The sequence below is a fragment of the Schistocerca nitens genome, chromosome 7 (assembly GCF_023898315.1).
Source record: "Schistocerca nitens isolate TAMUIC-IGC-003100 chromosome 7, iqSchNite1.1, whole genome shotgun sequence".
Classification (NCBI taxonomy): domain Eukaryota; kingdom Metazoa; phylum Arthropoda; class Insecta; order Orthoptera; family Acrididae; genus Schistocerca; species Schistocerca nitens.
Genome location: NC_064620.1, coordinates 390,377,514 through 390,404,972, shown reverse-complemented (window position 1 = coordinate 390,404,972; position 27,459 = coordinate 390,377,514). Strand labels below are relative to the sequence as shown.

Sequence of the window (27,459 nt, the reverse complement as noted above, 5' to 3'; positions counted from 1 at the left end):
CTGCTCGTTAGACTGGCCAGTACTCCAAAAGGAGCAGAAAATTATGGAGTACAAGACCCTGGACCCGTTGCCTTACACAGAGTCTAAACGTAAATTTGAAAGATTACACCCCATTCAGTTGATGTTGACGTACACCGCAGCTACATCACCATCACCATCCCCATCCCAAATGCCAGTGGTTCTTCACTCTGTGCCACGGACAGTGGGTCATCAGAATACATCCGCCCCCTTGGTGGTAGGGGGCAAATCTCCGTCTGTTGCTCCAAAAGCACCTACTTTGGGAGCAAGGCCGCCACCCCCTCCCCCCCCCCCCCCCCAAATGCAGGGGACATTGGTCTCCTTCCCCCTGCCAGAGAAACAATAGTCTTGTCCGGCTCCTTTCGGGCGGAAGGGGTCCATTAGGGCCCTATCTTACAAGGTTTCCACTAATGCAATGGCAGACACTCGCCAGTGGCTCAAGGAGCAAAAACCTTCTGGATGGAGAGCTTCACGGTCTTCCTTCATGCCTGAAGCTACTTCGGAGAAATCTTCCCAGAAGGCCCCTAAAGAGAAGCGAGAGAGCAAGCAAACTAAGAAGAAGCCTGCTAAGAAACAGGACCCTCTGGTGGCCCAACACCACCACTCCCTATCAATGCTGCATCTGAGGATGCAGTGGAGATCTGAGCTTCCCCTGTGGACTGGATCTCACTGATACCTCATCCACCATAGGCATGGCTACAAATACTCAGTCGGAGGCAGTGGGTGACCCTGAGGCATAACCTGCCTCCTTGCGCACTTCATGCCTTCCCAGCCTCATGATAACCTCATCCTCCAGTGGAATTGCTGTGGTTTTTTCCACCACCTGACTGAGCTACAGCAACTGGTAAGTTTTACACCTCCTATCTGCATTGCCCTCCAGGAAACGTATTCGGGAGGACGACGGTTCAATCCCGTCTCCGGCCATCCTGATTTAGGTTTTCCGTGATTTCCCTAAATCGTTTCAGGCAAATGCCGGGATGGTTCCTTTGAAAGGGCACGGCCGATTTTCTTCCCAATCCTTCCCTAACCCGAGCTTGCGCTCTGTCTCTAATGACCTCGTTGTCAACGGGACGTTAAACACTAACCACCACCACCACCAGGAAACGTGGTTCCCAGCAATGCGGACCCCTACCCTCCGCGGCTATAAGGGATATTACAGGAACCGTAGCGTCTATAATCGAGTGTCGGGTGGAGTTTGCGTCTATGTTCTGAACTCAGTATGCATTGAACCTGTGCCTCTACAAAGCCCTCTTGAAGCTGTGGCTGTCTGGAAAAGGACGGCACAGGAAATGAACGCATTGGCTGCACTGATTGATCAGTTCCCTAAACCTTTCCTAATTTTGGGAGATTTTAACGCTCATAGCCCCTTTAGGGGTGGCACAGTTCTTACTGGCCGAGGTAGAGATGTCAAAAATTTACTGTCACAACTCGACCTCTGCCTCCTAAATACTGGGGCTGTCACACATTTCAGTGTGGCACATGGCACATATTCAGCCATTGATCTCTCGGTTTGCAGTCCTGGCCTTCCCCATCTATCCACTGGAGAGCACATGATGACCTGTGTGGTAGTGACCACTTCCCCATCTTCATGTCACTGCCCCGGCGTCAGGCCCACAGACGCCTGCCCAGATGGGCTTTAAGGAAGGTGGACTGGGAAACTTTCACCTCTGCTGTCACCATTGAATCTCCCCCACACAGTAACATCGATGTGGTGGTTGAGCAGGTAACTACAATGATCGTTCCTGCAGCAGTAAACGCGATCCCTCGTTCTTTAGGGTGCCCCCAGTGAAAGAGAGTCCCTTAGTGGTCGCCGGAAGTCACTGAGGCAATTAAGGAGCGTTGGCAAGCTCTACAGCAGCATAAGCAGCACCCTTCCCTGGAGCACCCTATAGCCTTTAAAAGGCTCTGTGCCCGCGCTCGCCAGTTTATCAAAAGGTGGAAACAGGAGTGTTTAGAGAGGTACGTGTCGACCATTGGGTGCCATACGTCACTTTCCCAAGTCTGGGCAAAGGTCAAATGAGTTTTCGGATACCAGACCCCAACAGGTGTTCCTATTGCCGCGACACGGCTCCTGGGCCTGATTGGATCCACAGTCAGATGATTAAACATCTCTCGTCTGACTACAAGCGATATCTCCTTGTGATCTTCAACCGGATCTGGTGCAATTGCATCTTTCCATCACAATGGTGGGAGAGCACCATCATACCAGTGCTCAAATCCGGCAAAAACCCACTTGATTTGGATAGCTATTGGCCCATCAGCCTCACCAATGTTCTTTGTAAGCTGCTGGAAAGTATGGTGTGTCGGCGGTTCGGTTGGGTCCTGGAATCACATAGCCTACTGGCTCCATGCCAGGGTGACTTCCACCTGGGTCGCTTTACCACTGATAATCTTGTGTCTCTTAAGTCTGCCATCTGAACAGCCTTTTCGAGATGTCAACACCTTGTGGCCGTCTTTCTTGGTTTTCAAAAAGCGTATGACACCACCTGTCAACGTCATACCCTTGGCACATTATATGAGTGGAGTATCCGAGGCCCGCACTCAGTTTTTATCCAAAATTTCCTGTCGCTTCGTACTTTCCGTGTCCAAGTTGGTGCCTCCCGTAGTTCCCCCCATATCCAGGAGAAATGGGGTCCCGCAGGTCTCTGTATTGATTGTCTCTCTATTGTTAGTGGCCATTAGTGGTCTAGCTGCAGCTGTAGGGTCATCTGTCTCACCCTCTTTGTATGCAGACGACTTCTGCATTTTGTACTGCTCCACCAGTACTGGTGTTGCTGAGAAGTGCCTACAGGGAGCCATCCACAAAGTGCAGTCATGGGCTCTAGCCGACGGCTTTCAGTTTTCGGCTGCAAAGTCATGTGTTACGGACTTCTGTTGCTGTCGAACCGTTCATCCGGAACCAGAACTTACTGAAGATCCCCTCTCTGTAGTAGAGACGTATCGATTTTTAGGACTGGTTGTCAACACACGATTGACGTGGCTTCCTCACCATCGTCAGCTTAAGCGGAAGTGCTGGCAGCACCTCAGTGCCCTCCGCTGCTAGAGCAACACCAACTGGGATACAAATCACTCTATGCTTTTGCAGTTATACAGAGCCTTTGTTCAATCCTGCCTTGACTGTGGGAGTCTGGTTTATGGTTCAGCAGTGCCCTCAGCCATGCATTTACTCAACCCAGTGCATGACTGTGGCGTTCGACTTGCGACGGGAGCTTTTAGGACAAGTCCGGTGACCAACATCCTTGCGGAGGTCTGAGTTCCTCCATTGCAGGACAGGCATGAACAACTGCTCTCCAGTTATGTTGCACACGTTTGTAGTTCTCCTGCGCATCCAAATTACCATCTCTTTTTCCCACCCACGGCAGTCATGTCCCTCATTGACGGCCCAATTCAGGTCTTACAATTGCAGTTCATGTCCGATCCCTTGTATCTGAACTGGAGTTCTTGCCTTTACCACCTGTACTTGAGGTCCAATAGTGTACACCTCCATGGTGTACACCTAGGCCACGGCTTCGCATGGACTGTTCACATGGCTCTACACTGTCACTTCATTTCGATTCTTGACATGTACCAGTGCCTTGAAGTGATTTATACCGATGGCTCAGTGGCTGACGGTCACGTCACGTCGGCTTCGTGTATATCCATGGAGGACATAGTGAACAGCATTCCTCGCCCAATGCCTGCAGTGTTTTCACTGCAGAGCTGGTGGTTATATCTCATGCCCTTGAGCACATCCTTTCATGCCCTGGGGAGTCGTTTCTTCTGTGTACTGACTCCTTGAGCAGCCTACAAGCTATCGATCAGTGCCACCCTCATCATACTTTGATAGTGATCATCCAGGAGTCCATCTACGCCCTAGAATGGTCCGGTCATTCTGTGGTGTTTGTGTGGATCCCAGGACATGTCAGAATCCCAGGCAACGAACTTACGGACAGGCTGGACAAACAGGCTACACAGAAACTGCTTATGGAGATCGGCATTCCAATAGCTGACCTGTGTTCATTTTTACATCACCAGGTATTTTGGCTTTGGTAGACGGAATGGCGTGGTGTCAGTATGCACAACAAACTGCGTGCCATTAAGGAGACTACAAATGTGTGGCAGTCCTCCGTGGGGGCCTCTCGGAGGGACTCTGTGGTTATCTGCTGGCTCCGCATTGGCCACACTTGGGGAACACACGGCTACCTTTTGTGCCGTGTAGACCCACCACTGTGTCGATGTGGTGCCTGGTTGACAGTGGCCCATATTCTGGTGCACTATCCCGCTTTGGCTGCCCTGCGATGAAATCTTTGGTTACCGGACTCATTGCTGCTAATTTTATCTGACAACACCTCATCAGCTGATTTAGTTTCACGTTTTTTTTCGTGAGGCTGTGTTTTATCGTTTGATCTAAATTTTAGCCTGTGTCGTTCGTCCCTCTGTGTCCTCGACCCTAGTGCTTTTAGGGTGGAGGTTTTTAATGTGTTGCAGAGTGTCTGGCTTCTCCTTTTTATTCTCATTGTCGGCCAGCCATGGTAATCTGTTTTGTCATTTTAATCTCTTCTACCTGTTTCTTACGTTTCTGTGGTTTTCTTCTCCCCTTTTTTCCATTTTAGTGTTTGTTGCCCTTCCATCGTTCTTGTGGTTTTTCCTTTTTCTCCATTTGTGTTGTCAGTCTTGCTTGTTTTAGTCTCAACCTTATAGCTTTGTTTTATTCAGAACAAGGGACTGATGACCTTGCTGTTTGGTCCCTTCCACCTTATTTTAAACAAACAAACCAACCAACCAACCAACCCCCCCCCCCCCCCCAAAAAAAAAAAAAGAAAAAAAAACTGTCATATGGCATTAACCTGAGTGCTGTTATCAATAGGCTATGGATCTTGTGGTGGATGAGAGTGAGCAGAGTTTCCCAAAATGTCTGTGTGTGGAGTTCATGTTGATTTTTATTGAGGAGATTCTCATTCTCCAAAAAGTCATACAAGAGCATAAAACATATTCCATAATTCAGCAACAGATTGACATCGGCGATATAGGACTATAATTAAATGCATCTGCCCTATGGCCCCTCTTCAAGACAAGAATGACATACACTTTTTTTACAGTTGCTAGGTACCCTTCATTGCTCCAGCAGCTGCCATCCATTTTGGCATTCATGCAGTGACTGAAAGGAGGGACCATATTATGGCCTCCCATGGTGAAACAGTATCAGAAGACCGAATTCGGCATTCTCTCTATAATTTTCCACTTTGATGCCAGTATAGTCAGTGAACGACTGAATAGATGATATCTGTCTACTTGCTGTTTTTGTGCAAGACCAAAATTTCTTACTGTTTTTAGTCAGATCGCTTGGCAAAATTTTACTTTCAAACTCATTGAACACTTTTCTCATTGCTCTCTTTATGCTCTTTTTTCTGCTTTGTTCCACTTTTGTTTGTCAGCTAGGTCTTCCCTTGGAGATGAAGACGTGCATAAGATAGAGTAGCATGAACAGCTACATCAGACCAATCTTCAGATTGAAGAGACCAAGCGAGGTGGCGCAGTGGTTAGCACACTGGACTCGCATTCGGGAGGACGACGGTTCAATCCCGTCTCCAGCCATCCTGATTTAGGTTTTCCGTGATTTCCCTAAAATCGTTTCAGGCAAATGCCGGGATGGTTCCTTTGAAAGGGCACGGCCGATTTCCTTCCCAATCCTTCCCTAACCCGAGCTTGCGCTCCATCTCTAATGACCTCGTTGTCGACGGGACGTTAAACACTAACCACCACCACCACCACCACCACCACCACCACCACCATCATCAGATTGAAGACCACAACAGCAAATAATCTGTGATGAAGCTTGGTTGTGTCCCGTCCCTTAAAACCATGGTTGTAATGTAGTTCTGTAGGATGTATTAAAGGATGCTTTTGAATTTTATCCATTTGCACTCCACGGCCTCATCCTTGGAACTGAGTATTCAATATTGGCTACTCAGATACTCTGCGATTTGTATCTTGTCACTCTTCCTAAGCTATTTTCATATCTTTCTTAACATTCCTTGTAACAACCATGATCATTGATTCTGTCACAGGCTTATTATCATTGGTACCTTCCTCTACATTAACTGGCTCAAAAGATTCAGGTCTGTTTGTTAAGATGTCTGAGATGTTACACTCACGAGCTGGTTCCTTACCTATCCACTTGAAGTAATTTTTAGACAAGACATTCAGAAAAATGTCACACAAATCCCTGTCTCTGTCACTGGTTGTGATCGCATGACTCTTACATTATACAACTGGGTAACTGAGGTCTCCCCCCTATTACTGTAACATGATAAGGAAACTTATTCATCATATTCTGCAAATTCTCTCTGAAGTGCTCTGTTACTACTGCTCCTTACACAAGCAGTCTATAAAAGCACCCTCTTGTCATGTTTGTCCCACCTTTGCCGCTTTTTGTTTCTGCACAGGCATGACAACACAGTGGACCGTCACTGTTGACACAAAATATCATTATAGTAGCTAACAGCGGCTAAACTATGAGCTCAGAGATGAACCAAGGAAGAGGGAACGAAACTAGACATGTGAGTCAATATAAGGGGGAGCAGAGAGTCCAAACACTCCTCAGGGATGAGCACGGAGCAAACACAATATGACCAGTGTGAGGGACAACATAGACTAAGCATGTGGAGAACAGAGCACAGTGTGAGGTGGAGGCAAAGTCCCAGGTAATTCATGTCTGTGTAAAACTTCCAGGCCAGGCATATTGCCACTGAGTCAGTGGCTCTGTCCATACCTGGCTTTGTCCTTGCCCCCAAAGTCAGTGTTGTGCACTACCCCACTGCAGTACCCATGCCATCTCATCTGAGGCCACATAGGACCAAAAATCGACAGGTGTGTACTGCAACCTCTACCACATAACCAGAGGGGCCGTGAGATTTCCTGGCAGTGGGTCTACCATCGAAACAGACAACAGAGATGCAGCAGGCTCTGCTAGAGGGGTGGAACTTGGGGTAAAGTTTGGTCTACCAGCACCAGCAGAGTGAGGCCTCATCCACTGGCGAGTGGGGGAGGAGGGCACCAGTTCAAATTCCGTGGTCACCATATCAGTAGTTGCTGGCAGCTTTCTTGGAGACGGCAGTGACAAGGGTCCAAAATGTTGCAGGTGCAACTGATTGGAATGATGGGTCAGTTGCCCCCAGCCGAGATCCTCCACAAACAAATGTCAACGTTTGTGGACTGCCACGACACCCAGTAGCCAACCATGCTGCCGGAATAAAGAAAGAACGAAATGCCAGCCTTGCAAGAGAAACTCATCAGGCTGCAGTAGTCTGGGGCACCCAACTCACGATGTAAACAGATTCAAAAGACCCCACAGTTGGCACCCGTGCAAATGTCCTCCTAGACTGCACCTGTTGCATCGCAAGAAAACTTGACAGATTACCATCACAGCACGAGGCAACACAGGCTTCTTCTTTTGGGCTTTGAATGTTCACACAAATAGCTCCAACTCCTAGTTAGAAGCCAATTAAGAGGCTGGCAGCTGTGCATGGGCTAGAGAATGAACTTGGCATAACAACAAAACATGCCAAAAGGGACTGGAGCTTCTTCAAGTTCTTGGCCACCAACAGATTAACTGTGACCTTTGACATGCTCATCCATAGGAACAAGGCATCGCTGCTAAGCACCTCAGTTTTCCAGTTTTGTAACTGTGGCCATCCACCAGAAGGCATTGGGAAAACTTCTGCAGATTTCTTAAATGCCCCTCTCGGGTGGAGCCTATGACCCAGGTGTCATGGAGGCAGTTTATGCAACATGGAGATTCCTGACTAAACTGCTCCCATATGCTGATAAATTCCTGATTCAGAAAAAAATCCAAAGGGCAAGTGATAAACTGGTAGAAGCCTTAGGGAGCATTGAGCACTAAAAAGCTCCTAGAAATTGCATTCAACAGCAACTGCAGGCATCCATGCTATCAAGTCAACACCTGAAAAACATTGGCCTGCTGACAACTTTGCCAACAACTCATCCGGCCATGGAATCAGGTATGAGGCACATTGCACATGACTATATTTTTAAACTCACAGAGCTTCATGGTGCTGTTTGGCTTCTGTATCACTGGCCCATTGGCTTGACGAAATGGGAGAAAGGATGCCAAGGTCCTTTCAACACTACATCTTGGCTTTAGCCTTGTCATCTATGTTAGTGGGAGTAGGGTGAGGGTAAGAAAATCTAAGTATTGCTGATGGCTTAAGGGAGATGTGTGCCTTGAAATCTTCTGCCCGGCCCCCAGGGTATTATCAGACAGTGGGTCATATGACTGTAGTAAAAGTCAAGGTCTTAAAAGGGGACTTAAGCCACTAAATGTATTTTATCAACTATCTGGAAACCAAAAACAGAGAAGCTGTTTAACCTAAAAATATTGTGCACCAACAGTGAATTAAACACTAACAATGTAAGTTGCTATTCCTCATTCTTAATAACTTCCAGAGACAGAGAATTGCCTCCTGAAAGGAATAAACTGCAAACTATAGTACACAACTTGACACATTGGCCATTCCTACACAGGGCAGCCCAAGAGCCTGTACATATTTAAATTAATTAGGCTGACTGTCACTACATGAAACTTGGTCAGGTGCCCATCCACTACCAACAAAGCAGAATATGCTTGTGGGTCATTGGAGAGAGTCTCATCTCTGAGTCGAGGGAAAACACTGGTGCCTCTGACAAACAGCCTGTGGCTGTCACAAACTTATGCCAAATGACCTACTTTGCAACATAATCCACACCATATATAAGCACAGGCAATCCCGTCAAATATGTACAGAATGATAACCGGGTCAAAACTACCGACTTGCCTATTGAGTGGAAACAGGTGTGGAAGAAGAGTGATGCTGAAGATTCAAAACATGCTGTGAATGAAGATTATGATGCTGTGACTGACTCAAAACCACCAACCCCAACGCATGCAAAGACAGGCTGCACAGTGATGTCACTCCACTCTGAATCATCAATGGTGTAACACACAACAGCTCAGTGGAAGGCAAGGCTGCCTGGCTCACTCCCTAGGACACCAAGGGCTGTTTACAACCCACATTTAACTTTTCCACATGCCAATTGTCTGACAATGTGTCCTTTGCCACTGCTTTAAGCTCTTGTGATTATGCAGTCTTAGCTATTTCTGCTAAAGAAGTGTTGGGCAGTGTCAAGTCCTTAGTTTGGACCTCAGTGTTGGTGTTTAGCAGACAGTCACATTACCCCTGGTTACTGAGACTGCATAAAAGTAGTACATTGGGGACACTCAGACTTGTGTGAGCACTCTTACAGGTCAGTGATCCACACTGCATATGACTGCCAGGGGCACTTGTGGTGCCGGTAAAAGTGTAACAGTGCTGTCACCACGTGGGTTTGATGACCAAATACTGCACGAGCACCTGACATAGATCCTCAAAGTGAAGTTTCTCAGGCTTGGTAGAGGCTGCAGCTTTTATTGCTGCTCCTGGAGGTAAGTGCTTCTGCCAGTATTGCGGAAATGCTGGGCCTAAGCTGACATAAAATTAACATGATGGAAAAGAAAAGCATCACATGCATTAGAATGTCCTACGTTGCCACTTTTGTTTCTGTACAGTAACTGCAATACTGTGAACGATCAGTCTGCACAAAATATTACTAAACTAGCCGACAGTGGTTCGACTACAAGCCTGGGGAGCCGAATCAGTAAAGAGGGAATAAAACTTAACTTGAGTCCATCTACAGGGGAGCAGAGTGTCCAAACCCAGTGTAGAGATGAGAATGCAGCAGACACAATGTGATCAGCATGAGCAACAAAGTAGCTTAAACACATAGGAAATGGAGCACAGAGTTAGGTGAAGGCCAGGCCCGAGATGGTTCATGTCCACCTAAGAACTGCCAGGCTGGGCTGGACCTATTGCTGCCAGCAGAAAAACACCTGGATCAGTGACTCTGCCTATGTAATGTTTTGCACACACCCCCTCCTCTGTAACTGCGTTCTGCACTGTTCTACTGTGATACCCATGCCAGCTTGGCTGCATCCATCTTGATATCTACTGGCAGAAATAGTAAAACGCTTAACTCCACCCAGTTTATTTCACATTCAGAATGCGTAATAACCTCACTAGGTATCACCAAATTCTAAATTCTGTACTGCAAAAAATATGCCACCACTATTGACAGATAACTTATCCTTGTGCTGTATATCCCAATCTGTGTTTACGATTTTGTTGCTGTTCACTTCTGTTTTCAACCCACTTTCTGTACCTAATACTATGTGGGCATTATTATTTTCAGTAAGTGATAACTAATTCTTGGATTTTACTATGAATTTTACTGCAGTTTGGTAATATAATATTAACTTTTTCTGTTTCTGATCTGTGAGGATGAACATTCTCTGAGAATAATGTGGCTGATCTTCAATTTTGGCAGGCAATGCGTCACTGATCCCCACTGCTGTAGTGGCCACTTTCTGCTTGTATTGCATGCCTGACTTATTGAGGAGGTGCTCTACAGTTCTCCACCCAATAGCAGATGTCAAGAAATTGCCATCCAAGTTGTTGCAGAATCATCTGAATCTCTGGTTTAGACAAGCCACTCTGCTCCAAACCAGAAGACTGCAGACGACTCTGTGTCTGATGCTATGAACAGTGAGTTGAGCTTGCACACTGTATGCAATGCTAGATGCCTTCACCAAATCATCCAGCTGCCAAAAATAGCCAAGGAGGCCTCATAACCCAAGACTTAGGCATCATTCGTGCCAACGTATGCCTGGATTTGCAACAGGTTGCACCCAGTGTGTTAAATAGCTACTTGCAGGCCCCCTCTGCATCTCAAACAAGATTGCCCTCTCCGAATCCTGACAAACATACTGAGTGCACACACATTCTTAACTGACCTGCCTGCTATTTCCCTGAGAAGCTCCACTACTCATCTAACATTGGAGCTACCAGTGAATAGCATGCTCACCCTGTGGACTTGTCTGGACTGGCAGGAAAACTGGCCACTGGCCAAACAGGAGAGGCATCCTGTGCTGGCTCAGCTGTGTTACCAACACTGGATAGCATCACATACCTGTTTCTAAACCATAATGGGGCAGCCCTGTGGCAAGTTTCTCGCCAGAGGGATCACCACTATTTGGTGAGTTCATGCTTGGCTACAAATGTGCCTCAGCCTCTGCAGCACATGTTCCCTTTCTGTGCTGCATATCTATCCTTCTTCTGTGCTTTTCCACTCCCTTGGGGAATATGTCTAGGATAGTTTCAGGAATGTGTTCTGAGTTTCAATAGCTCAGGAACAGTCTATCTTTGTTTCCATCTTCTCCCTTTCCTCCACTTTGCTGTTTGAGGTTTCTCTCTCTCTCTTCTTTTTTTTTTTTCTCTCCCTGTGCAGCCCTAAAGGCCAGCCCACACGTTTCACAAGTAGCAGGTGACTGGGTAATGCATAATCTCAGCTCCGGGTTGAAAGGTAGGGTTTGCCTGTACCCCCTAGTACACACCAGGCCTAGGGAGGGGTGATTGCTTGAGCTGTTACCTTCCCAATTGCCGATTGGTCCCTCTGTCAGGAGTTCGGGAGGTGCGATCTGAGGTATGAACAATCACCTAAGATGGGTGAGCCACTCTCTGAGGGAGCCCCGAGTTGGAAGGAGTGGGCCACAGGAGACACTGGCAATCATCGGGGGTTATTTCACAATGAGCCAATCACCATCTCAGTCTTATATGTACCAAATTTAACCAGAATTAGGCTAAAGATTCAAAGAGTCTCGTAGCTGCACCTTGGTTCCTCATAGTATCACGTACCAAAAAGATAAGTCTTCTGCTTCAGTTAATCCATTCATTATTCAGAAAGGTGTTGATGCAATTACAGGCCCTGTGAAATCCTGCTCTTGCTTATGCAATGGGGCTTTGCTTCTGGAGACCAATTGTGATTTTGAAGCCCAACAACTACTTACAGCTTCACTCCTCCACAGCTACCCTGTCCATGTCAAGGCCCATCACATGCTGAATTCTTCCTGTGATGTTATTTACACTCGGTTGCTTGATCGTCTGACCGAGGGAGAAATCCAAATTTATCTCTCTGATTACGGTGCCAATGCAGTCCATCTGGTAATGAAAAAGTTTGTTACCAACTCAGTGCCTACACACACTCATTTTCTCACATTTGATGCAGTAGTGCTTCCAACAAAGATTAAGACAGGCTAAGAAGTCATCACAGTCTGACCGTACGTTCAAAAGCCAATGCATTGCTAACAGTGTCGGCATTATAACCACATTCACATGTCCTGTTAAAACATGGCCAAATGTGTTACTTGTGGTTAGAGATGATCACGAGGCCAATTGCCCGCCTCCTCCTCCCTTCTGTGTCGCTTGTACTGGCGACCGTTCTGCCTCATCTCGTGAATGTCCCATGTATCTCGATGACTGGGTCATCCAGGAGATTCAGGTGAAGGAAAAAATACCCTACCCTGTTGCTCTCAAGTTGTTGGCTAGTCGAAAGCCATGCATTTTATCATCCAGCACTTATAATACTGTTCTTGCTATGCCTCATTTCACGAAGAATGTGGCCATGCAGACTTACAACCTCCAATTCAGTACTGCAGTTGTGAAATTGCCCAGTGTCATAGTAGCATTCCCATCTCCTTCTCCTGCAGCTGTATCACAAGCCATCAAATCTTCATCCCCAGCGGTGAAATCATCTGCTACACAACCAGCGGGCTGGAAAGGACAAAAGGAATACTCCCACAAAGACTTTGTACATCCCTCCAGCCAACAAACATCTGAATCTTCAGAATGAGATTTTCACTCTGCAGTGGAGTGTGCGCTGATATGAAACTTCCTGGCAGATTAAAACTGTGTGCCCGACCGAGACTCGAACTCGGGACCTTTGCCTTTCGCGGGCAAGTGCTCTACCAACTGAGCTACCTAAGCACGACTCACGCCCGGTACTCACAGCTTTACTTCTGCCAGTACTGGCAGAAGTAAAGCTGTGAGTACCAGGCGTGAGTCGTGCTTAGGTAGCTCAGTTGGTAGAGCACTTGCCCGCGAAAGGCAAAGGTCCCGAGTTCGAGTCTCGGTCGGGCACACAGTTTTAATCTGCCAGGAAGTTTCATCTGAATCTTCGTCTGTCAACCATAAAGGCTTTAAGAAATCAAACAATGGCAAATGGTCTTCTCCTTCCCCAACTCGGAGATCCTCTTCAAGATGTCGTCATGTGATACCCTCACCCAGCAGACCTCCATTTTGCCGGTGTGCAACGCTTACCATTTTTGTACCCTAGAATCCACAGGCCAACAAAGGGAGAATGCTGTAGATCTCACGGAACAGGATCGTCCAGCCGCTGCGCCTCATAGCAGTGAGTCTTCAAAGATTGGCGCTCAGCAGCTGCCAATGTGACTACCCTTCATTTGTCATCCCCCCCCCCCCCCCCCCATTTCCCGTTATAACTCTTCTCTAATGGAACTTTTGCAGCATTAGATTTAACAAGGAGGAATTATGACTGCTCTTGGAATTACAGCATCCACTTGTTTCTGTCTCCAAGAACCAAAATTGCGTCCTCGCTATCAATTTCACCTTCTGTGTTTCCTTTTGGTTCACTTTGACCATCCCTCTGAGAATGGCATTCCATCTCATGTGGGAGTCATGCTGCTCATCCAGGACAAAGTCCATAGCCAAACCATCTCATTGAACACCTGGCTGCAAGCTGTTGCAGTCCGCATTGTCCTTCCTCATTTCACCTTTTCTCTTTGTAACGACTGCATCCTTCCATCACTCAGCTGCTTCGGGACTTAAACACCGATCCTCCCCATTGGGGTCCTTTGAGAACCTGTCAGGGAGGTTCCCTCTTGGTTCACCTTCTCAGTCAGCTCAACCTCATCTGTCTTAATATTGGAGCACCCATGTTCCTTTCAGACTCCATGCCCACCTATTCTCATTTGGACCTTTCATTCTACACTGTCCGGCTTGCCTGTTGTCTAGAGTGGTCAGTTCTTTGTGACAAATACTTGAGCGACCATTTTCGGCGCACTGTCTGTTTGCTGACTCCTGCCCCACCTGTGCATAAACCCAGTTGGCAGGTTTCTAAGGCCAACTGGAGGCTTTACTCCTCCTTGACAACCTTCGATGAACAACATTTCCCCAGTTGTGATGACCAGGTAGAGTATCTCATGAACATTAACCTTACCACTGCAGAATGTTCCATATCTCGCACTTCATCTTTACTGCGCTGTGTTCAGGTCACCCGAAGGACTGATGCAGGCTACAACGCAGTTCGTGTGAGGAGACGTATGTGTTTTCAACTGACATTCTATGATGGCGAACTATATTTGTTATAAACAGTTGCGTGCACAGTGTCATCACATTCTTCAGGACAGCAGAAGAGCTAGCGGGATTTCATTTACTAGTTCTTTTAACAGTTTCACACTTTCTTCCATTGTGCGGGGCAACCTGCTTCGGCTCTCTGGGACCAAGGTCCATTCACTGATATCTGGCCTGACCACAGCAGATGATGTCATTGTGGACCCTATTGCTGTCTCCACACCTTGGGCCACTGTTTTTTGGAGAGTTCGAGCTCCACCCACTATTTTCCCACCTACCTCCCTTAGAAATGAGTGGAGGCAGCTTGGATGAAATCCTTCTTCTCTCAGAATCATGAATGCTACAATGCCACCTTTACTATGAGGGAGATAGCCCATGCTGTCACTTCTTACTGATCTTCTGCCCCAGGGCTGGACAATGTCCACATTCAGATGTTGCAGCACTTTTCTGTTGCATGCAATCATTTTCTCCTTCATACGTACAATTGCATATAGGCAGATGGCACATCTCCCAGATGCTGGTGTGAAACTGCTGTCATACCCACACCTAAACTGGTAAGTACAGACACCTTCCTTCTAGCTACCACCACATTTCTTACACAAGCTTTGTCTGCAGGGTGATGAAATATATGATTCATGGTTGGCTGATATGGTGGCTCGAATCTTGCGATCTACTAACCACAGCACAATGTGGATTTCGAGTGTGCCTTTCTGCATTTGACCATTCTCTTCACTTCGTCAACCCATGTCATGAATGGTTTTCTGTGGAATACCAGGCTGTGGCCATATTTTTTGATTTGGAGAAAGCCCTGACACCTGCTGGAGGACTTGCATCCTCCACTCTCTTTACACGTGGTGCCTCCAAGGCTACGTGTCCCATTTCCTTCATGAATTTTTAAAAGACAGTTTTCAAGGTAAGTGTGGGTTCAGTCTTGTCGGACACCGTTATCCAGGAGAACGGGGTGCCTCAAGCCTCTGTCCTGAGTGATGTCCTCTTTGCTACGGCTGTTAACCCTTCTGTGGACTGTCTCCTGCCATGCATCTCTGGCTCACTTTTTGTCGATGACTTTGCGATCTAGTGCGGTTCTCCATGGACTTGCCTCCTTGATGGGCATCTTCAGTGATGTCTGTATAATTTTTACTCATGGAGCATCAACAGCGGCTTTTGCTTTCCTACTGAAAAATCTGTTTGTATGAATTTCTGGCAGCACAATGGGTTTCTTCCACCGTCTTTACATCTTGGGCCTGTTGCTCTTCTGTTTGCTGAAACTGCAAAATTGCTGGGGTTCATGCTTGATAGGAAACTTTCTTGGTCCTCCCTTGTATCTTACTTGGCCGCATGCTGTACCTGGTCACTCAATACCCTACATATCCTAAGGTGTACTTCCTGGGGAGTGGTTCGGACCATCTTCTCCATTTGTATCAATCCCATATCCGTTCAGTTCTAGCCTATAGGTGTTTCATTTATTCCTGTGCATGTCCATCCATCTTATGCTGTCTTAACACAATCCATCAGCATGGAAAATGTTTGGCCACTGGCACTTTTTACACTAGCTGAGTTGAGAGTCTCTGTGCATAAGCTGCCGAACTACACTATCACACCAGCATGACATTCTTCTCAGCAAATATGTGTGCTGTTTGTCTGTCATGCCTTGCCACCCATCCTATGCCCTCTTTTTCAATTATTCCATTGACCGCCAGTATGGGACATGCCCTTCTTCTCTGTTAACTCCAGGACTTCACTTTTGGCTACTGCTCTGGCGGCTTAACTTCATACTGCCTGCCACGTTCCCGATGGGTGTGAACTATTCATTACCTTGGCTTCATGCGGCGGCCCATGTTCATCTGGGACTTCATTCACTTCCTAAGTACGCAATTCCGGATTCAGTCTATCACTGTAAGTTTCTTGACCTTTACATGCAACTTAGTGATGGCCCCTTTGTGTACACTCTAAGATGGAACGTGGTGTCAGGTGTGCCTTTGTTATTGGCACCGACTATTTTTGGTATCGGCATCCAGAACACTGCTCAGTTTTTACAGCAGAGCTCTTTGCCCTCTATCAGGTGACCTAATACATTCAGCAACACATGCTTTTTAATTGTGTCATATGTTCTGATTCTTTTAGTGCCCTTCAGAGCCTGTGTGTGTTGTACACAGTCAATCACTTATGCAACAAGGAAAGACTCCCAAACATGCTATTCCACACTATGACATCAGAAACTCAGCACGCTCAATGTTCAGATGCATGGTCCGTGTGCCAACGGCTTTAGTGTAGCAGTTATTGCAGGCTGGCAACATGGGATTCACTGGTTTAAAACCTGCGTTCTCCAATTATTTAGCATGTATTACTTCTGAAAGATTCTGGTTATTACTGATTTATATCTCTAAGAAAAAGACGGTCAGGCTACAGTCCCATGGAGACCAGAACTTTCCATTTTGAAGTGAAGTGTAAAATCAAGTAGAAGAAGAAGAAGAAGGAGAAGAAGAGCTTAAAAATATACTTTACACTGCATGCCAGGATGGGATGTGCTAGCCTGGCCCACATCTAACTGGCACAAGCCACAGTCATTGAATGTTAACACTGCATGCTGGGCTGTGGCAGCAAAAATCCATTTCCATTATTCTGACATAAAAGCTCTTTCAGTATACAACTTTATGAATTTATTTTTTCCTTAAAAACTTGACTTTTCTCATGAAAAAAGAGAATACCTACTTTTTGTTTTGGATGATTTTTAGTTCTGTAACGTTTCTCAATGTATTTTGAAGAAAGTATGCAGTTAAAAAATCTGATTTTTGTACACATGGTAGTATAGCATCTTAAATTCTCAATAAACCATTTAACTTTTCCTCGAAACTCCAAATGTATATGAATTTTCCCTTGGTGACAACTGATCACACTGGGTATGCTTTTATAACAGACCGCAGTTGACATTATAGAAGGTAAGAAATTACTTTTCAACATCTTACAACTAGTAGAAAATACATTTCCTACTTGAAAGGAGAATATAGGAATAAATTGGCGTGAAATTTTCCTGTGAATGGGCTGTATTAAAAGCCAAAAATGTTCTACTTAATTGCTTTCTAGTTGGAGATGAAAAACAGCAGAGGCCAAAAAATAGAATTACACTTACATCAAATAATGGAAACTCCAGGAAGGAATGTCAACAATGTAGGAAAAGACAGATTGCTACTTACCATACAGAAGACATGTCAAGTTGCAGACAGGTACAGTTAAGACACAGGGCAAAAAAGACACCATACGGAAATGGAGGTCCAAAACTAAAAATTAAATGGCCTTCGCCATATTGCTTCGGCGGATAAAAAGTAAAATGTAGTCGACAGCCCACGCGTCATTTGCTAAAACGGCCAATAACTCTGACAGCAAATCCAAGTGGTAACATTAACGGTAAAAGAATGGGTATTCCATTGGGAAGTGGTGGACAGTTAAACTTTGGCGCAATGTGTGCAAAGTGGTGGGGTAGTGCCACTTATTAAATGATGATGGCTAAGTCATGACCCTGGGTCACCTGATCTGATACTAAAAAGTTTTTTTCTGTAACTAAGGTGTTTCTATGTGAATTTCACCATTTTAATTTGAATAATAATAAAGTATAAAAAGTACCTCTTTAGCCCCTGTTTTTACAAATGAATGAAAATTGATGGACTAAATAAATGTAGATGGACTAAGTACCTTGTTATGTATTGTTACAGTACTTGTTCTTCCTCAGTGATTGTGAAATGTGAAGGAATTATCCCTTTCACAAAAAAGAAGGAGAAGAAGAAAACACTTGTACAGTGACACTTCTAATGAAGGTAGAGGGTAGATGTCTGATGTGTGTACTGTAGAAGCTGAAGCATAGCTTGCCGGCCCCCACCAGAAATGTTAAGCATTCAGGATCACACCAGCACAGTCCAGCTACTAGTGTGAACACCACAATGCAAAATTAATGGGTTTGATATCCTGGTGCAATAAAATCCTCAAGTTTTTCATATTCCTCAAAGCCATTCCAGACCCATAAAATACAAGAACTTGTTGCCCTTTGTGTGGATCGGTTGTTAGCCATGGGTGGAGCAGACTGCTATCCTGACCCTTGAAGAAACCTAAATTATTTTCAGTTTTCTGCAGTATAAGAACAACATGAGCCCAAGTTAAGTTTTTAATTAACTTTCATATAACACATTGTGGCAGGGGGAACACTGGCTGTGCAGTGGTTTATCCCAATTGTATATTCAAGAGCCATTGCATTCACTCGTACTGAATGTTGTGGCCCAGATGGAATGTATCCAAAGTCATGAAATATCTGGTCTGCCCTGAGTACATTGAAAACTATCCAGTGGATATAGCCGGTAAATAAAGAAGTCCAAACTTAAGGGGGGTAGGACGTGAAACGGGCAGACTTCGAGCAGGAGAGTTACCACAGGACATTTTAATTTCTACTGTCCATACTTTTACAAATAAATTCATAAAACTTGGTCACAATGACCAAGAAGGATTGAGAGCTCTCACTCATTGCAGTGGAAGTTCAAAAATGTAGCAAAATACCTTTTTTTTACATGTGAAATTTCATCATTTTTTCACTTATTACTGGCTGCATTTATTGCTATAGGTGCACTTTTCTTCCTAAGTAAGAGAGATTCTTCGATGAACTTTTCATAGCATACAAGCAGTAGTTAAATTTTTCTTTTCTTTCCTTTACTGCTTACTCAATATACAAATTGAATAACACTGGGGATAGGTTACAACCCTGCCTCACTCCCTTGTCAATCACTGCTTTCATTTCTCGATTCTTATAACTGCCATCAGGTTTCTGTGCAAATTGTAAATAGCAGTTCATTCCCTGCTTTTTACACCTGCCACCTCCAGAATTTGAAAGAGAATATTTAAGAATAATTAATAAATATACTGGAAATAATGCCAATAAATAAAGAGCCCATGGCAGTTCTCCCTTCTGAATAAGTTATTGAAAGAGTAGTATTGTTAGTATAAGTTATTGAAATAGTAGTATTTACAGTGAAGTTCTACTGTTAATAATTCAGTAAGTTCGATTATTGGACCCTGTGATAGGGCGAGGAGCTAGCTTTTTAATTATCCCTGGGGTTTCATCTACAGGGATGTTGATATGAAGATTGGTAATATCAAGTGACATGAATCTGATTTCATGTGGGGTGGTGTGTGCAGTGAGGAAGGGGGGGGGGGGTCGATTTGGGGGGTACTGTGTGTTGCTGTCTGTTGCAGATGGTGTCCTTTTCGCATCGCCTTTGGTCTTCTCTTCATGGGAACAAGCTCCAGGGAATTAAACCTCTCACAGCAGCTTGACCAACATCCTCTTTGCCTGCTCGTCATGAAGAGATCATTTTAGATAAGGTGCATAGTTATCTTTGAATGATCACCATTTGTTAAGCGATGATCCCCCACCACTTTGTGCTCATTGTTGACAATTTGCCATTTCCTGACCGAATGCCCTTTTTTTTAAGCGCTTGTGTTCCAGTGTATGTTTGTCGGCTGAGTTGTCGACCATTTAAGCGAATGATGCACAGGCTACCAACTGCGTTTTACTTTTTATCCATCATACCAATATGGCAAAGAACATTTGATCTTTGGTTCAGGACCTCCACTGTCTCTGTGGCATATTTTGTGGACCTTTCTCCAAGGGCAAGTCCTTGTTTTTAGCTCTCTTTCCTTCCTTCAGTAGGGCTTAACATGTATTCACTTTTATCTTCTTTTACGTATTCATTTTCTAAGGTTTTGACATGAGCACTTATGGCCTCAGTTGCTTCTGCATCCTAAAAAAAAGGGGGGGTAGGTTTCCACTTTTGCCCTCTACCGAGAGACATGCAAATCTATCACTGTCTGCCATTCGCTCTCAAGTGAAGACAAACCCATCAGATGTTGTGTATTTGAAGAGGAAGTGACAGCGAGGTTCCAGGGGGTTCCAATTGCACCAAAGGTGTCCCTATTTTCACAACGTGTGCTTCAATGTCATTGCAGCTTTGATCAGGAGCCTGAAGTCTGTCAACTGTGTCAATGCACCTTCCAGCTGTTTACACCTGGCAGCAATTTCTCCTTGTGTATGCACACCACAAGCACAGTCGCTATCTAGTTCATACTGTGTAAAAAAGTGCCTGAAAACTCAACAAAATACAGACAAAGCAGTCAGGACTAATCGAGAAAGTACATGACCTCAGCAAGAGAGGAAATTACCTGACTGGAGAACTACTGAAGTTGTGATGTGCACAAAATGTAAAAATTTAAAGAATGAAATACAGTTCTTAGTTAAATTCTCTCTGCAGCACATGATTTGGTCCCCCTACGGGTCCGGGGGTTAGAATAGGCCCGAGGTATTCCTGCCTGTCGTAAGAGGTGACTAAAAGGAGTCTCACAAGTTTTGGCCTTTATGTGATGGTCCCCCATCAGGTTTGATCTCCATCTTTCTAATTTTCCTGAAGAGCGAGCCAATTGGGGAAAGGTGTCTTACATGGTGCATCGTGTCCTTCGTGCATTGAGATCTTTAGCCCACTTTCTCATCGTCACATTGCAGTCCCTCTCATTCTCCATCTCTTGGGTAAGGACACCTTCCTGGGTGCGTTTTCCACCATGCACTATGCAGTGTCACTTTTTGCTCTGACGATGACCATGGACTTTTTAGCACCTCATATCCAGCACGGTAGCCAGTCTGTTATGGTGAGGCCACCATGTACACTGTTGGTTGTAGCCTCCCAGACAACACAGGGATCGCTCTGCTGATGCCTGCATTGTTAACTTCCCATGTATGCCATGGAGTAGACGTTCATCTCCCTGGGGCATCGGGACTCCTGCCAATGGCAATCCTGCCAGGTGGCCATTGCTGAGGCTGGTTGGTGCCTGTGGGGAGGGCCCCTGGTCAGAGTGGGTGGCATCAGGGTGGATGACATGCGATGAAGTGTAGTATGTCATCTCTTGCTGGTGGTCCGCCACCAGCAGTCTCTAAGTGGGCCAAGTCTAACCTCAATGTTAAGATATATGATCCCAAATAATTCCCCTCCCTGGCCACTCCATGGGAGGAACACCAGGCTAAGGATGGGAGTGAAGCTTATTCGCCCAATACCTCATATGTACGAGAGTTGATGAGGAATCTTGAATGTCCATGAAGCATCAGTTTTTTGCGGCGCATTCGGAGGACAAGTTTGGGGAGATGGCGGTCTTGTCCAAAATGCGCTCTGGGTCAGTCTTGTTAAAAACAGCATCTTCTGCCCACTCATGGGCATTACTCGCATGTGACAAGTCGGGGGATATTTATGTTACTATCACACCCCATAAGAGCTTAAATAATGGTCCAGGGTATTATATTCCACACAGATCTTCTTTTGCAGTCTGGCGACGAGCTGCGTGCCAATTTAGAGAGGCAGGGTGTTCATTTCGTCCAGCGCGTCCATTGTGGTCCAAGGGATAATCAGTTTTCCACTGGTGCGTTCATCTTAATCTTTGAGGGTGACACAATATCTGAGAAGGTCAAGTTGATGGTCTACTGCTGTGATGTCAAGCCATATATCCTTCCACCGATACGGTGCTTTAAGTGCTGGAGGTTCGGCCATACGTTTTCCCATTGTACTTCCAGTGTCACATGTCGAGTTTGTGGATGTCCATCAATTCCCAATACTCCATGTGTCCCGCCTCCCATCTGTGTCAGTAGCAGAGAGCATCATTCATCTTGCTCGCCAGATTGCAGGATTTTACTGACAGAGAGGAAAGTCATGGATATAGACCCTGGAATGACCTACACTGAGTCTAAGAGGAAATTTGAGCACCTACATACTGTGGCTATGACCTCCTCTTACACTGCTGCTACGAGAACAGTTGTCACCCCATCAGTTCCTTGCATTCCTGTCGCATCTCAGAACCAGAAGACTGCACCTGTCCCCTTAAAGGTGGGGGGAGCACTTCACTTCCGGTTGCTCCTGTACCACCTACTTCAGGAGCAACACCCCCCCCCCCCCCCAACCATTGGTGATATCAGTCCCCACTGCTGAGCCAGAGGAATGTGTCTTTTTTGGCTCCTCTCAGTAGGAAGGGGTCCCTTGGTTCACTCCCTTCCCAGGTTTCTGCTAGTTGGAAAGATGACACATGCCAGTGGCTGAAGAGCCCAAAAGCAGCTGATCGTAGGGCTTCACGCTCATCCTCAGTCCCGGAGACTGAATCAGTGAAGTCCTCCCAGCCAGGGAAACCCAAGGAGCAGTGAGAGAAATCCAAAAAGGTCCCCAAGACCAAGGGAATTGTGGTGGCACCCACACCATCGCTACCTACAAGCTCTGCGTCTGTGGCTGAGGTGGAGATTCTGGCGTCCACTGAGGACCCAGATCTCGCTGGAACCTCAGCATGGATATAGACTGCTCAGGCAAAAAGTTGGTGGCAGCAGGTGACCCTGAGGCGTAACCTGCCTCATTGAATGTTCCATGCTTTCCCAGTATCACATTGACGACATCCACCAGTGGAATTGCAAGAGTTTATTCCACTGCCTGGCTGAGCAACAGTAACTGTTAAGCTTTACACCTGCTTTTTGCATTGCTGTCCAGGAAACCAGGTTCCCGGCAATGCGAACCCCTGTCCTTCATATCTATAAGGGATACTATAAGATTTTAATGCCCATAACCCCTTGTGGGGTGGCATCGTGCTTACAGGCCGAGGCAGAGATGTCGAAACTTTACTGTCTCAGTTCGACCTCTGCCTCTTAAATACTGGGGCCACCACACATTTCAGTGTGGCTCATGGTAGTTACTCAGCCATTGATTTATCAATTTGCAGCCCAGGACTTCTCCCATCTATCCACCGGAGAGCTCATAATGACCTGTGAGGTAGTGACCACTTCCCCATCTTCCTGTCACTGCCCTGGCTTCAGGTCCACGGACACCTGCCCAGGTGGGCTAAGAAATTTTGACCTCTGCTGTCACCGTTGAATCTCCCCCACAAAAGAACATCGATGTGATGGTTGATCAGGTGACTACAACAATTGTTTCTGTGGAAAAAAAACATGATCCCTCGCTCTTTAGGATGCTCCCGGCGAAAGGCAGTCCCTTGGTGGTCGCCGGAAGTTGCTGAAGCAATTAAGCAGCATCAGCAAGCTCTACAGTGGCATAAGTGGCACCCTTCCCTGGAGCACCTCATAGCCGTTAAACGGCTCCGCACTAGTGTCCACCAACTTACCAAACGACAGAAGCAGGAGTGTTGGGAGAGAAATGTCTTGACCATTGGGTGCCATATGTCACCTTCCCAAGTCTGGGCAAAGATCAAACGTGTTTCCGGGTACCAGACCCAGAAAGGTGTTCCCGGTGTTAACATAAAGGGCATGTTATTTACCGACGCAAATGCGATTGCTGAGCACTTTGCTCGAGCCTCGGCATTGAGAATTACCTCCCAGCCTTTTGCACTCTCAAACAGCGGCTGGAAGGGAAAGTCCTCTTGTTCACCACATACCACAGTGAATCATATAACGCCCCATTTACAGAGTGGAAGCTCCTCAGTGCCCTTGCACATTGCCCCGACACTGCTCCTGGGCCAGGTCAGATCCACAGTCAGATGATTAAACACCTCTCATCTGACTTCCGCAATGGCGGAAGAGCACCACCATTCTGGTGCTCAAACCCAGTGAAAACTCGCTTGATGTGGATAGCTAACAGCCCATCAGCCTCACCAACGTTCTTTGTAAGGAATGTATGGTGTGTCAGTGGTTGGGTTGGGTCGTGGAGTGAAGTGGCCTACTGGATCCATGTCGGATCAGCTTCCGCCAGGGTCGCTCTACCACTGATAATCTTATGTCCCTCTAATCTGCCATCTGAACAGCCTTTCCCAGATGCCAACACCTGGTTGCCATCTTTTTTTATTTACAAAAAGCGTATAACACCACCTGGCGACGTTATATCCTTGCCACATTATACGAGTGGGGTCACCGAGACCCACTCCTGATTTTTATCATTCATCATTTTATCATTCAGCAAGAGACCATCCTAGTATGGTTGTGGTATCTGGCTATGATGGCTTATATTTTTGTTGAATATAGTGCTGTAAATGAATTGAGATGAAAATTAAAGTTAAGTGACTGACTAACTTCTATACTCTGATGTCTCAGGAGCACATTACAATCATTCTTAAGAGAGAGTAGTTTTTATAATAAAATTTAATAGCTTCAATGGTTATGTTGACTAAGGGATGAGCATGTGAGAAAAGGCTCTCACTACGCAATTGGCTGCCAGGGGGCTTCACTGCACTCAGCCCTCATACTTAACCTACATAATAAAAGGTACAGCTATCATCAACCTGAAGGTTTGAACACTACAGTGCTTTACTAGGTGTGGTCTTATTGGAGGTGGTATACTGTTGGCTTCCTCTGACTTTTGAAATGACTTGGCGTATTTCACACTGTCAAACATTAACAGATGTGAAAGAAAGAAATGATGAGTGATTGATAAAAATCTTTGGACTGACCAGAGATTGAACCCAAGGCCTTTGGATCCATTATCTGGCACTTTACCACTGAGCCACCAAGATGCAGCACACCTACATAAATAAATTATTTTAGATCCTTTTAAGCATTTTTCTCGCACATATATCTTATCAGCCTCATGTCTTAGACTTCTTAATTGTAATAAAGGCTAATTTTATCACAACCTGTGCAGTGACGTGTGCACATAGTTACAGAAGACCGCACATGCGGCAGTACTATGTCGTCTGCAACGGGTGCCTCGTGTGTGTGTGTGTGTGTGTGTGTGTGTGTGTGTGTGTGTGTGTGTGTGGTTTTTATAATACATACACATACATATGTGTGGAGGAAGGGAGAAAAAGGGGGGGGGGGGGGGGGGGGGAGGGAGCGAGAGCAAGATCAAGAGAAAGTGTTTTTGCTCAGGCAAGGGCGATCTTTACTGAGCCATGAGCCTGATTCACATACTTGATTAAGCTTGCAGGCTGCCTTCTCCCCTGACACGACAGCAGCTCTAGGGCATAAAATCAAAACTATAGTATCCATGGCGTTAATGTTTATGGATAATGTACTGATATGAATGGCACCCCTTTTCCAACACCCCACACCAACAAATTGTGCCTCAAAACATATCTTTTGAGAGTGCATTCAATGTATGCTCACTCCATCTTCACATGTTTACATTTATTTTTTCATTGTGAACATTGTCTCCTTACATACAACTTTTTTTACAATAGCTGTCTTAAAAACTTCTGCAACAACATTAATAAAGAAACAATATTCATGACATGTAAATAAATATAAACATTTGAAGACGGGATATCAGGTGTCTCGAAATGTCGTAGAAGAACATATGCTTATAAAAGCAACTGGCCTCAGCTGATTCATTATAAATTGTCCTCAATTTCAAGAGTTGTAGTGTTCTAATACACCCACAATGGACCAGAATTATTTATTAATGTTCGTACAAGAATGGATAGAAAAACAAAATATGGCAATGAGATATGCAGTTTGAGTCAACAAGCTATTAGAAGTAACTTAACAATTTTTGCCTACAGGCAGCTCATTTGAGTGTTTGAAATTAAGTGTGTTAGTATCCAAAAACCATCATTAGCAATTTTTAAAATATTTGTCCAAAAAAGCTTATTATGACTGATGGGATAGGCATGCATTATTTTTGTAATACTAAATAAATTAAATGGGAGCACCTCACTCTTTTCCCCTTGAATTTATTGTGCAGGCCATATTGAAACCAATCACAGGCCAGTTGCCTACCCATAGTTTAGCCCCTTAATTTCATACTCCATTCCTTTGTTTAGCTTAATAGCGTGTACCAACTTGTTTTACAGTATATTGTGCATATAATATATTAAACATTATGTACTCTGCAAAAACATTAAATTGTTGTACAGTGCATTGCATTTGTTTTATTTTATCAATAAAAAATCTCATTACAGTGGGTATCCATACGAAATTATAGTTATTGATGATGGAAGCCCAGATGGAACTTTAGATGTTGCCAAAAAGCTTCAGGAGATTTATGGCAGTGAGAAAGTGGTGTTGAGACCACGGGAGAAGAAACTTGGTCTGGGAACAGCATACATACATGGAATTAAGCATGCAACTGGAAGCTTCATAGTGATAATGGATGCAGACCTTTCACACCATGTGAGTGGCAAAGTTATTCATTACACTTATAAGAATTTATGTTAAATATTAATCTGCATGTTATTTATAATATATTATTGTTGGTTGCAGCCCAAATTTATCCCCCAGTTCATAGAAAAACAAAAATTAGGGAATTACGATCTTGTATCAGGAACCCGTTATGCTGGATCTGGAGGAGTCTATGGATGGGACTTTAAACGGAAGCTTGTGAGCCGTACAGCTAATTTTCTGACACAGCTACTGTTAAGACCAGGAGCATCTGATCTTACAGGAAGTTTCAGGTACATGCAGTGGTTGTCCTGTCATTGTATAAAGTATGTTCTTACTATTAGCAGAAGCAATATGAGTGACCCTGCTGTCCATCCTCTTAACAAGATAGAAAAAAAGATAAAGACAAAGATTGCTGAGCCATATATAGAAGGAAACATTCCACGTGGGAAAAATATATATAAAAAACAAAGACGCTGTAACTTACCAAACGAGAAAGTGCTGGTATGTTGATAGATGCTATAAAAAACACACAAACACACACACACAAATTTCAAGCTTTCGCAACCCATGGTTGCTTCATCAGGAAAGAGGGTAGGAGAGGGAAAGACGAAAGGATGTGGGTTTTAAGGGAGAAGGTAAGGAGTCATTCCAATCCCGGGAGCGGGAAGACTTACCTTAGGGGGGAAAAAGGGACAGATATACACTCTATCTCTCTCTCTCCCTCGACTCTCTCTCTCCCTCGCGCGCACGCCCCCCCCCCCCCTCCCACACACACACACACACACACACACACACACACACACACACACACATCGATCCGCACATATACAGACACAGGCAGACATATGTAAATGCAAAGAGGTTGGGCAGAGATGTCAGTCGAGGCGGAAGTACAGAGGCAAAGATTTTGTTGAATGACAGGTGAGGTACGAGGGGCGGCAACTTGAAATTAGCGGAGGTTGAGGCCTGGTGGGTAAAGGGAAGAGAGAGTATATTGAAGGGCAAATTCCCATCTCCAGAGTTTTGATAGGTTGGTGTCGGTGGGAAGTATCCAGA

At 45.3% G+C, this 27,459-nt stretch overlaps 1 protein-coding gene across 1 annotated transcript in view; it reads left to right on the top strand.

Moving 5' to 3' along the window:
• The window catches only part of LOC126194718 (dolichol-phosphate mannosyltransferase subunit 1), a 70,973-nt gene that overhangs the window by 31,905 nt on the left and 11,609 nt on the right, over nt 1–27,459 (top strand). Inside the window, exons 2-3 of the mRNA XM_049932964.1 lie at nt 26,202–26,412; nt 26,503–26,693. Coding sequence (XP_049788921.1) covers nt 26,202–26,412; nt 26,503–26,693 — 402 coding nt within the window. The remainder of the gene's footprint in view (nt 1–26,201; nt 26,413–26,502; nt 26,694–27,459) is intronic.